At 35.4% G+C, this 13429-nt stretch overlaps 1 protein-coding gene across 1 annotated transcript in view; it reads right to left on the bottom strand.

The window, feature by feature from the left end:
* Positions 1–13429, bottom strand: part of LOC124641288 (eyes absent homolog 2) — a 55972-nt gene that overhangs the window by 16048 nt on the left and 26495 nt on the right. Inside the window, exon 3 of the mRNA XM_047179335.1 lies at positions 4706–4749. Within this exon, the coding sequence (XP_047035291.1) occupies positions 4706–4749 (44 nt within the window). The remainder of the gene's footprint in view (positions 1–4705; positions 4750–13429) is intronic.

Raw genomic sequence — 13429 nt, 5'->3', positions numbered from 1 at the left:
ACCAAGGAAACGATGGATTGATTGTATAAAAGTCGATATGGGTAGAAAGGATGTTACTTATGATATATGATGGCAGATAGACGAGTATGGAAGGAGAAAATGTGCTGAGACAACCCCAAAAAAAAATAAGATACAAATTAAGATAAGAGCAGGAGGGTGATGAAAATGAGTGGGTAAGCTTAGGTAACCTAGAGGAGATAAAATAGTGAAATTTATATATAGCTCTTTGGAAAATCTTCAGCCAAGCCCTGATATTAAAAGATAATAAATCAAAAAAAGAAACAGCGAGTCACAGTACTAAAACCCCACCCAGCACATTATTATATTATTTTGCGCAATAAAATACATAATTAAAGTCAAATCTATGTTAATAGCACATTTTAGCATAACACCTGTTTAATTTCTATATGAATAAGTTTTTGCATATCTAACACAAATTATATCTATGATTCATTAATTTGTGATATTCATTTAGCAAAGTCAAGTTTTTTCTTACTGGCAATACAATGTCAAAGAAAGGACTCTTAAAGGGCTCGTGCATTTAGCTTGCGTTGAAAAAAAAACATTGCTTTTTAATTGGTATGATTACCACGCGTGTTCGCTAGACTTTTAGCAGTATTTATAGCAATATACACACAATTAGATATCGTTTTAATGGCTCCTGAACAGTAATTAAACTTTTATGTAATGCGGGAACAATTTTACTTTTAATGAGCGCATAGTTTATTATTTTATACGTTAGCTATCAGTGTTCGTGCTTTTATTTTAATACTAATTAAATTACACTTTTTGTGCTATGTTTGCTACTGATACTTAAACTTTTGTATTCAACGTTTTAGATTACACAAAACTTTTATCGAATGCACTTCAAAACGAGAGTCCTGTTACATCAAAGTTTTTTCCGACTGATTTATTTCTATAACATAAATAAAACGCGCCCAGCAATAATTAACAGCAAACGTAAATAATACAATAATATAAAATCGAGAGGCTGTACACCGATGCCTTTGTCTAAAAAATGGCCGATGTTTATATTAGTTCGCGCCTTTTTCAAGTGTCACTTTGCTTCACTCCGGCCATTGGAACAACACTATCATATATCAAACGCCGGAATTTTACAGTTAATGCTAGCATTGTCACTATCTTTTTAATTGAAAGCTTTTTTTAATGTTTTCGGCTTTTTTTCAATGGATTCCTTTTGACTTTTTACTCGCGGTAGTCATCGTATAAGATGTCGTTAATTTCGTCTAACAAAAGACTTCAAACGGTTTAATAGTCCGCCATGCTTGACATTCCATATGGCGCGAAGATAGTTGTCACATTTTTAGTTTTATGTTCCGGGTGAATTGGCGTCTGAAATATGCTCGGAGAGGTCTTTAGTTAATTATGTTTATAGTTTCTATGCTGATTTTGGAAGTCGTTATGATAATTTGTATTTATGTTGTCATTTTTGCAGTAGGACTAATGACGGCGGGTAGAAGATTAATTATAATTCGGATAAGGGCAGGAGTGTGTTGTATGTGTAATAGAGAAACAGTGGTTATTTTTTGAAATCAATAAGTGCGTTACATCATACATACATCGCACACTTAGCACTCAAATCATCATTAATTACTTAGCACACTGCATACTTAACAGTCGCCGACAGTTAACCCGATGATTGGCTAAGATTTTTTTTTTTATAGAAAATCTTGATACCAATCAAAGTTTTCAGTCGGTCTGATACCGGCAACCTTGGTTATGAGCGTACATCTCCATACTAATTTATGAGCCCAAACAAACTATCGGCCGACTAAGACTTTAGAAAGAGACCCAAAACAAATACCCCTTACACTTCAATACATTATCAAGGCACGTGCTTATTTACATTAACAAGTGATCGTACAGTCAAGTTAAAGTTAAGCTGAACAATAAACCTTCAGTGGACTTTGACAAGCGGGATATACGAGGCAATCATGAAGGAACTCTTTGTTAGGGCTTTGGTTAAGGGATTTGGCTGTTAAGTTATTAGTTATGTCAATCGGTAGTGAAATAAATTAGTTTAGAGTGGTGTCAGCTGTTTTGGACATGTAAGTGCAGTTTAGAAGGTACAAATTTAGTTGGATCTAAGATTTCCTGACCGGAACCTTTTGATCATACCTAAGTATTTTTTTTGTATAGCTTCGTAGAAATACCCACTCAATGAAAAAAAACAGTTCTATATTATAATTCAGGTTAGGCCTAGCCTAGGTAGGTACAAGATCTAAACTTATGTAAAACTTACGTGATTTGCCACAACCTAGATCACTTGCAGCCAGTGAAAGAATTATCAAAAATGAACAAATATCTTCAGAAATTACACGGTTCTTAGAAAGTCCTCTTTAAAAAAATATTATTAAAAAAAACTGTTGACGAGTAATCTGATCATTACTTCTGCACACTATTATTTCCCCTTATAACACTTAACCATAGTGTGTTAATCGAAAGAAAACAAATCAACAAAAATATTAAGTACCTAAGCATCCCGAAATCGGCGGCTCTCCCCATTTGGCCGCCACGTGTCAGCTTTGCGTTAAAAATCTATTAATTGCATTTTTTGTCAACTGCCAAAATTTCTGTGGTCGTAAAAATTAACAGATGGCAGTACGAATGAGTAATGTAAGGGTTAAAAATAAACTTGTAATTTATTATGTTGCTTGAAATCAGGTTTGAGTAGATTTAGTACTTGTGTTTAGTTTGTACTTACGATATTTTAGATGGGGAAATGTTATTTATTTATTTATATAGATAATTACATATTTACAATACATATAAAAAAACTATCCTAGTAAACAAAACAAAACACAGAAAGATAGATATTATAAATTACATTGAAAAAAATTAGTTGCATTGCAAATCTTGCTTTGAAAATACCTATGTATTTAATAGATTCTCTGCTCCCTCTTTTCTACTCATTTTAGAATGCATTACGAATGTACCTACCAGAGTACCTGCAATACCTATACATTATTGCCATATAAGAAAAGTTATACCTGCATTGCATAATAACTTCCTCTAAGCAATGAAGAAAGCGAAAAAGGTGATCCATACAAAACAAAAAAATACACAAGAAAAACTCCACTTGCCTTTCGAAGACATAGAATGAGTTCCATTCATATTTAACCTACGCCAAGTACAAGAGGATATAAATAAAAAAATAACAACAAAACATCAACGGACATACGATACTTCAGATCCTGCTTGACGCAAGTAAAAAATATACCGTATAACGGAACGGAATCGCGTCAAAAAATTGATTTATATCGCTCAAAACATTTTTAAAGTTTCGCCCATTCATTATTTTGAACGAAAAATGTCGAACAACGTTTAAAAAGTCAGGAATGTCATGTTAACTACTAATTAACCTAACTAATATGATGCCTAAAACGGAATGCGTTCGTTAGATGCCAAACATGGTTGGGCTTTTTTATTTTGTTCGCGAAGCTGAGGTATTTATTGTATTTCGTGTTTTGAAGTGATTAATATTGTTTTGTCAATGGAAAAAAATGTAGGCGTTATCTAAATAAACATGCAACTCTAATTCTTTGGGAGATTACATCTAATGACTTTAGGAATATGCATAAATAATTTTCATTGTGAAAACAGGAAACATTTCATCTAACAAAGATATTTTTTAAACAACCGGTAAAAGTTAAAGAAATGTATATAAAAAAATGAAAGATACAAAACTGAATGTAAATTAAATGCTAGGAAAAATATTTAGTGTTAATTCCGCGAGACTTTCCTATCATTTAATGTCATGGATTTACGTAAAGTAACGCCTGATTCCATCATTTAAAACTGAACCTATCAGAGCACATTCTCATTCTATTTAAATTTAAAACTAGAACACAATCCAAACCTGCACTCGAAAAAAAAAGTAGATCACCAAAGAGATTGCAAGCCTCCAAAAAGGTCCCAAATCGTCACGTAACATAAAACCTCATTGTGTTCATCATTTCCTTTGATCATCGCGTGATAATGCGGACTGGGGGCGTGTACACTACTTTTATTAAGTAGCTCTTTTCACGGCAATTGTGTACTCACAATATAGGGATTATAGAGGGATCAAGGACCCTTGCTATTGTGTTTTTGAAGGACCGACGGGTGTGCAGTATTTTGGTGTAAACTTTAATTTGCGAGCGAGTGGAATCGAGTGCCTCTTGATGTTTCGGGTGTTCGGATATGTTTGATTAAACGGAAATTTTGAGCAAATAGTTGCATTACATAGTGTAGTTAAGTGACAATAATAGAGCAAGGTGACTGTAAATATATCGTACGAGGACAAAGGACAGATAGACAATTTTTAATATAGCTTCTTGGAAAAAGCCAGATTCTATAAAGATATTTGGAAAGTCATCGCTAGCAACTTGGATGAATGATTGAAAAGGCTAACGGGATGTTTTGAAAGTGAAACGACCCCTGTTTACTCCCAAACTATTTAGAGGCGGAGAACAATTAATTAACCGATCATATCAATTTTAATACCATGGGGCGACAATACATATAATAAAATATCGATTCGTTAAAATCATCTAATTTTGCCCCCCATTCTTTCATTATTTTTCCTGAAAGAGGAACAACTTTCACAAAATCCTATAGTTAAGTATATACAAACTTTCGCATTTATAATAATACGTACATTTATAGTAGTAGGTATGTAATAATAACTAATATATTTACTTACCGATCTGATACATCGGTGCCTGTGTCAGGTCTTGGTCTTTTTGCCTGTAACAATACAGAATTATCCTCAGTACATATCTAGAATGTTACAAACAGAGTGATAAGCGATTATCATGCAGGATACTAGAAGTACTTAGCAGTGTGAGAAGCAATAAGGGTAAAGAAATTGAATATAATGTCCTCAGGAACCTAGGCTTTAAATTTTTTAGTTTTTCCTTATTATAAATACCGCATGTTTCTCCCCAGAGGAGGAAAGGTTGCGCGGATTTTTGATTTAGTTAGGTATAGCACGAATACGTATAATGTTATAATTAAGAAACAAATGCCAATTCTATCTACATCACACTAATGGCAGAGCCATTTTCAACTGTCAATGCGGTATTCAGGTTTTTGTGAAAAAGATTCGGTAATATTTTCTTTGATGTAATCAATGTCATTTTAATGTTAAAATATTTCATTAAATTGTCATAATTTAAAAAAATATGTTGTGGTATATAAGTATCTTACGGCTTCTCTCGGAAGAAAACCACCATAACTTTAAATTTAAACAGAAAAAAACATTCCATATACCTAAGTCTATAAACTATTAATCAATTTTAACTTTGAATGAATCATTCAAAAGTATAATAAAGATGATTTAAACTCATTTATTTTAGGATCATTTCTTATCTGATCTTCTATTTCGAGCAAACCTTTAACAGAATTGCCATAAACTCTCAAATTAATTTTATCAATGACAAAATCATAGATTTTATTCACGATAATACGGCTTATATCGTTAATATCGATATTATCTTTAGGATCAGTCGATTTATTAGATTTGATATTAGATCTGGATCAATATATTTTACTCTGAGCTACCTTTCATCTACTGGTTGTAGGTCCTATAAGCCTATCAGGCTTTAGGCAGAATTAGGAGAATTTATCTAGCAGATAAACTATAACTCATGGTTTTACAGGTCTCGGATAGCAATCATCTGCCGAGCCTTTTCCCAACTATGTTCGGGTTGGCCTAGGCAACCGGACAGACACAAGGAGCGACTGCAACCCAGGGTGCGACTGGTTGTCAGACTTACTGGCTTATTACCCGTAATGCCTGCCAAAGGTGTTGAAATTACAGCCAGGACCTACAGTTTATCGTGCATTACGAAACGCGGATCAAAAGACTGATGATTATGACACTGAAATCCTCATCAAAATTGCCATATTCCATTGCTTTAATCTCCAAAGGTTCTTAAGCTGTCCATTAATTGAATTTAATTCACTCAACAATAGTATTTACTGCGACATTTTTCACAAACATCTCTCGCCCTTCTCGGAACTACGTTGTGTGTAAACCGATGAAGAATGGCCAGTGTTGTTGTATGTGTGTCACGGGGATGTTGAACCAATTTAGACTGCCTTTAATGTCTTTTATTTACCTCCATTTATACTGTAGTACAATATTAATTTTGTACGTTACAGTAGGGTCCTAAATCTCCGAGAACCGAGAATATCAGTTTTCTTAAAACGGCTATTCACTATGATTTTTGACGTTCCATTTTGAAAGTAAACAGTTGTTTTAAGAATAGCGGATGTTCAAATAATCAGGGCAAATAGTTAAAAAAAAAATACGCAATCTGAGATTAGGTAGGTACTGGCTTAAAAGACACATACATTCAGGCTGTTTACAAAAATGTTGAGTGTAAAAAAGTTAAGTGTCATTTTGACACATGACAGAAAATCTGGAGCGAATATTTTGAATTTGGATGGAACGAAATATTTAATTTGGATTTTTTCTTGGGTTTAGTAATAGATGACTTGCTCAATTTTTTGACCTAGTATTCAGTAGTAAATCATTTCTAAATCTTCGATGCTAATCAAAAAACAGGTAGCTTCTAATTAATAAATAATCAATTTGATTTGAAATGACGTATGTCGAATACCGCTACAAAACCAAAGACAACTGTTTATTAATTTTTAAATAAGTAAAAAAATAAGGAAGAATATAGATTTAAAATACAGATAAAGATCTTGAAGTCAGCAACAAATTAGGCATAATCACAGAAGTATTTCTTCAATATGGAATAACTTATTATAACTACGTCAATGGGTAAATTAAAAAGCCAAATATTCACTAGTATAACGGAAGAAAATAATTTATTATTGTAATTTTTAATTAATAGTCCATTAGAGAAAGACCAAGGATAAAAAACAAAAATAAATCAAAAATATAAACAACTGACTTTTAGAAAATCCTTACTATACCTACTCATTTCCTTACATCTATTGGAGATATTTTACATCATATGACCGACAGCTTTATTTTGACAGTTATTATTTATCATAAGTTTTCATACTGTTGCTTTTCTGTCAAAAAATTACTAAGTAATTAACAAACACATTTAAAAGTTACGTAAATGTTAAATTAAGGCATTTTTTTTTAATGCAGTGAGTGATCTATAATTTATGCTAATACAACTTGATTGACCTACTGCCAGCCGCCGCTACTTTTATGCATTCCTAGTCTTATCTTCAAAATCTGTCATTGACATTTGCACTGATAACATCTAATATGAAGATTTGATAATACTATAAAATAATTTATTAATTAAGACACGTTAAATCATGTGACTTTGTAATTTAGTGAAATCTGTGTCCAGCCTTAGGCTAAACTTGGCCAGGATTAACTTCCATACTTTTCACACGGCATGATTTTTAATAAGTTATCAATATGTTACATTTGTGTCATACCGCGACGCATTAAATAGTTGATCTAAATACCACTTTGACGAGAGATGTGGTGTCGTACAGATTTATAAATTTTGGCTGTTGCTCAGTGAAGCCAACTTCAGAAACGATATTATTATTTTGCAAACTGTTTCTGAGATGTTCGGGTTGCCAAAAGGTGTTAAACGTATTTTTTCAATAGCAGCTCAGAGTTATAGACTCCCTTGTACCAGGTATCACTCCATTTATGGCTAATGCCAGGCCTCGACTTACACCAGGAGACTTAATAAAACCAGAGTTAAGGCTTAAGAATAGCCTGGAGCTAGGAGTCTAGAAGAATCTCTGCCATTTTAAATCATTCTAGAAACTACGCAAGACTGCAACGATTGGTGAATTTTGAAAGAGTAGAACGCGAAAAATTCTGAGCGATGATTTCCTAATCAAATATTGCACCAGATACGCGAAGAGATCTTATCTATCTAACACATATACTTACATATTTAACATATTTTTAAACCTGTTCCTACAGGCCTATTTTTAAACGGTTTATTTTGGAAACGATTTAAAGCCGTTATCTTGAGTTCTAATAAATCAAGCACGTATCGATTGCTTTGAAGTAGACATGGGCGCCGCCCCAGAATTTTGCGGCGGCGGCGCGCTGATGAATTTTACACAGCGGCGGCGTGACGCCGGCGGCGTGGATGATATACATGTTAATAGATTTGCAATTCCTTTCGATTCTAATAAAATTATTCTTGCTGTCATCCTTATAGTCATTGCCATTTCCCTCCAACACTCATACTCCTTTCATTCATATCTCCCATTTCAATCATCTAATCTACCACCGCATTTCTAAATTGCTCCGCCAAATCGGCCCTTTCCAACCTGTGCCATTTTATGTTTGGAGGTAACTTTTCTTTGCCCTTTATTGACTTTATTGTAAACGCCACTTCCATAACAAGGGGTCTGTGTTGCGAGACTACACTTTCACCCGGTATAACCTTACAATCTTTTATGTTCTTCAAATTACTGCGTCTAACCAAAAAGTAATAAATTTGTGTGGCACGTGGACCGCTTTTATAGGTGATCCTGTGCTCCGAGTTCTTCTGGAACCACGTGTTGACCACTGCCAGATCAAACGCAGTAGCCGGTAGCAACAGGGCTTCACCCTGTCGACATATAGCTTACATAAGGTGTTCGTTGACCTTGAAAAGGCATATGACTGGGTACCTCGTGAGGTTTTGTGGTGGGCCCTTAAGGAGAAAGGTATGCCAGGCTCGAATCAACTGCACATACTTCATGTGCAGTTGATTCGAGCGATGTACGGCAGATGCAGTACACAAGTCCGGTCTACAGCCGGCACTACCGCCAGTTTCAGTGTAGGGGTTGGCTTACATCAGGGGTCGGCGCTCAGTCCTTACCTCTTCCTGTTGTTAATGGACGCCCTTACAGCGGACATACAGGAGGAGGTTTCCTGGTGTATGCTTTTCGCCAATGATTGTTCTGGTGGGGGAGAGTGGGCCAGAGGTCCAGAGCAGATTGGAGGCATGGCGGCTAAGACTGAAGACGGTAGATTTAAAGGTCAGCAAGAGCAAAACCGAGTACCTACATTGCGATTTTGGCGGTATATCAAGACCCATGACCATAACCCTAGCCGGCATGCCCCTACCAGTCTGCTCCGACTTCCGGTACCTTGGTTCACTCGTCCAAAGTGACGATGAGGTGGACAGGGATGTTACGCATCAGATCAATTCTGGATGGATGCAGTGGCGACAGGTAACTAGCACTATTTGTGACCCACCGGATGCCCCTCAAACTGAAGGGCAAAATTTACAAATCCGTAATAAGACCTGTCGTCCTGTATGGATCAGAGTGTTGGGCATTGAAAAAGAAGGATGAGAATAGAGTGCATGTAGCAAAGATGAGAATGTTGAGACAGAGGTGTGGGGTTAACAGAATGGACAAAGTCAGGAATGAGTATATCAGAGGAAGCCTTGAAGAGTTTGTCGTGGTATGGGCATGTGATGAGACGGTGTGAAACGCATGTCACAAAGAGTGTGCTAAGTAGACCGAGGAAAAGATGGATTGATTGATGACTGAAAGAGGACGTGAAGCAGAAGGGAGTGGATGTAAGTATGTCTGACAGAGAGGAATGGAAGAAAAAGACATGTTGCACCGACTCCAAATGACTTGGGAACAGGGCAGGAAGATGATGATGACTCGGAGTACTTGTAGCGGGTATACACAGCAGAGCCCTTGCAAATGTAGACAGCCATGGAAATTCTGTCTTCTTCTCATTCCAAAATGATGGAAGGTCCGCATTTTGGAAATGGGTCGATCCCCAATAGCAGAAGCAAGATATTGCCAACATTCTTGATCTAATGGATCATCTTCGATTCCATGACCAACAGCACTATGTTTTTTGGATAGTTTACTCAAAATTGATGAAAACTACTGATATTTAAAGAAACTGAAGTGTCCATTTCGTTCAGATAGGCAGTCGCTCCTTGTAAAGCACTGGTACTCAGCTGAATCCGGTTAGACTAGAAACCGACCCCAACATGGTTGGGAAAAAGGCTCGGAGGAAGAAGAGTATTGCCTAAATAATTGCGAACAAAATGGCACGTCTTAACCTAACTCACGCCGCGCAGCTAATGTCGGCGGCGGCGGCGGCGCGCGGGCGTGTCGCGGCGTGGCGACGCCGGCGCGGCGCCCATGTCTACTTTGAAGGATATTATATATATTTTACTGTTCATGTATGTCGTAAGAATAATATGATGAATAAGAAAAATATCCAAAGTTTGGATTGACTTTTCACATATTATTCTTACCAAAGGCATTACACGTCAATCTACGTTAGTTGACATTCATTCCAAAATTCAAAAAATATCATAAAATCAGTTACTATCCGTAACACAGCTAAGAACCGATGTAATGGTTAACCTAACGGTGAATAACTTTAACTAACCGAGATTCGAGATATACCTCGAGTTATAAATAATAAACCTCTTAAATGTCGCCTTGTTAGATCAAGATTAAGTTAACAACATTAATAAAAACTGAACCGAATTTTCGGGTGACAGCAGCAATTATCGTGAGAAGCCTGTTCTACAAAATACTTGCTTACGTAGTTATTTAAGACTTATTTATTTAAATTGTATGTAAAAATAAAAAATTTAAGCATGTTACGTGCATGCATGTTGCATGGCAAAACTGTCTCTTGTGTATATGCATGATACCTTTGCTGTAGGTATGTGCACATGCATGAGAGTAGAACAACATGAATTCAAGCGTCGATTTATTGTCTCGCAGAATTAAAGCTACACATTTTTGCTAATCCTAACATATTTTGTCGTGGATTTCCACAAAGAAACGCCTGATTCCATAATTTATATTTAGTGAATTTCCAATTTTTAACTTCTCTTAGTAAATTCGCATTTTTTTGCCTTTATTATAGACTCATATAAATTAGATGCATTAATTTTTAGTAATTAAGAAATCTTGATTGCTTTGTTCACCATTTTGCAATAATTTCCTAACAAGCAGCTTGTTACATAAATTGTCATAAAATTAATATCTAACATTTAACAATAACGGTTCAAACTGGTTAAGTTAGCAACATAAGCAGGATGGGATATAATAATAATCTTAAAAGGTAATCGTATGTTTCACCCTACTCGAGACTCGGGCGCCATATTGTCTAAATGATACACGGTTTTTGTCGTACTCTAATAGATGGTGACAATTGAAGTCCCTTCGCGTATCTCTTATAGCCTCATGATCGCTTGGTAGTTTTAGTACAAAACGTACTGCTTGGGTACTTAATTTTAATTAATTGCCTCATTAAACAAGTACAAATTCTTTACTGTTTGTTGTTTTGTTTTGTCCTTGTGTCTTTTATGAAGTTGGACTAAGATTTAGAAAAAAATGTTAAAGGTAACATGTAAAAAGATTTTGATACCTAAGGAAAATAGGAACGGAAAACTTTTTCGTGATCGTAATTACCTAAAGACTGCCGCTGAAAATGTTCGTGTTATTGATCCATGTTCCATGGCTATTCCCAATATTTTATCTATCTGTAGTTTTGCTTACTAGAGATAGGTATTTGACATTGCCTGTATGGGGTTAGTGTTAAAATTCTATCTGAAAACATGTAATAATTTTTAAAAAGTCCTACTCCAAATAATTATACCTTTACAATACCCTAATAACTGGGCAATCCCTCAAACTACCAGGACTTCAGTGCTCCGAAAGAAGAATCGCTAAGGTCACTCATCATTTTAATCATGAACTTTTGCAAAATACTTTGTATAGGTAGAGAATAGAGATTTAAAGGTAAATTTTTTTTTTTGAAAACTCCTACTCCAAATAATTAAACCTCATACAAAACCTAATGACTGGGCAATCCCTCAAGCTACCAGGACCACAGCCCTGGAAGGAGGTATCGTGTGAGAAAGGGCGTAAATCAGCGGGCGCATTCCTCTCGAGGTGTGAGGCCGCCCGATCTCCCGATAACTCGGGCTAATTTATACGTTTTACGCGGCGACAACGCGCCTGAACCGATGGTCTGGTACAGGCTGAGTCAGTTTGGATTTAGAATTTATTTTTGTGTGTTAATTTCGTGTAAGTTGTGTAAATTGTAGTTTTCATTAAGTATGACAGATTTTTTTCAAGAAATAATTTTTTGCCGTATTCTCAAAAAGGAGGTTATCAATTCAGATGTTTGCATTTTTTAAGGATGCCTTTGGGCCATTTTCGAAAACGTTGGTTGAATTTTCAATGCTGAAAATATGGTAGAGTTTAAAAACTATGCAATTATATGTATATGTAGGTAGCTTCTGTGTTAACAAAGAAACGTTAAATGCACCTATTATTGTAATTACTATTCTAGTAAATAAGCAGTATTTAAAGGCGCAGCTAATAACATAAAATGTCATCAATCAAATCAGTAAGTACGATAACTATAAGATCGTGTTCGTGATAGTGCGAAACATTAACATTATTTATGGTAATTCTTATTTATGAGTTAACCTATGTACTCTATCAAATATCTTGTGACTATCAACTTATTCATCTATATATAGAAGTTTTATGAAGTAGAAAAAAAATAGTTAAATATAATTTTATATTTGTTTTTTTTTATACATTAACGTCCCCACTCAGAGACATTTAATGGTTACTTAAGCCATTCCTTAGTGAAGGATTTGTATGACATTCCGTCACTAAGGTGTGACTTAAGTAATCATTAAATGTCTCTGAGTGGGGAGGTAAGTACGTATTTTAATCTGTAATTTTAGGGGCTTTTAGTCAGAATAAAAACATGGCAGTCCCATCATAAACTAATACAAGTACCTACCACTAAATATCTAAGGACTTTAATTTTGGTGTGTAAAAACCCCCAAATGACACGTCCCGAATGACACGCAGCCAAAAAAAGCAACACGCTGTATCCTAAACAAGGATCAGGACAAAACGCTTCTTTATTTAAACGTAATTCGTTTATTGTTTTATCTGTATGCATATTTACGAGCGGCCACGACTCGCCTCGCTCCCGCACCGTAACCTATAAATTATAAAATTTATCGGCCAACCAATTTTACGTTTTATCTCCGATAACAACCGATATTGCCGATTATTAATAAGATGACGATGATTTTTAGGGTTCCGTACACAAAGGGTAAACGGGACCCTATTGTTTTCGCTCCTCTGTCCGTCCGTCCGTGTGTAACCAGAAAATTTCAGCTCTCTAACTATCACGGTTTACGAGATACAGCTATCTCGTAAACCGTGATAGTTAGAGAGCTGAAATTTTCACAGATAATGTATTTTTGTTGCCGCTATAACAACAAATACTGAAAACTAGAATAAAATAAATATTTTGGGGGCTCCCATACAACAAACGTGATTTTTTGCTCATTATCTAAATAATGGTACGGAACCTTTCGTGCGCGGGTCCGACTCGCACATGGCCGGTTTTTTTCCGAGTTGTCGCGTGAACTGTCAATTTTTAATAGTG

This window comes from Helicoverpa zea, chromosome 22, assembly GCF_022581195.2.
Source record: "Helicoverpa zea isolate HzStark_Cry1AcR chromosome 22, ilHelZeax1.1, whole genome shotgun sequence".
Lineage (NCBI taxonomy): Eukaryota > Metazoa > Arthropoda > Insecta > Lepidoptera > Noctuidae > Helicoverpa > Helicoverpa zea.
Note: the sequence above shows the minus strand (reverse complement) of the source record. Positions and strands in the feature narration are given on the sequence as shown.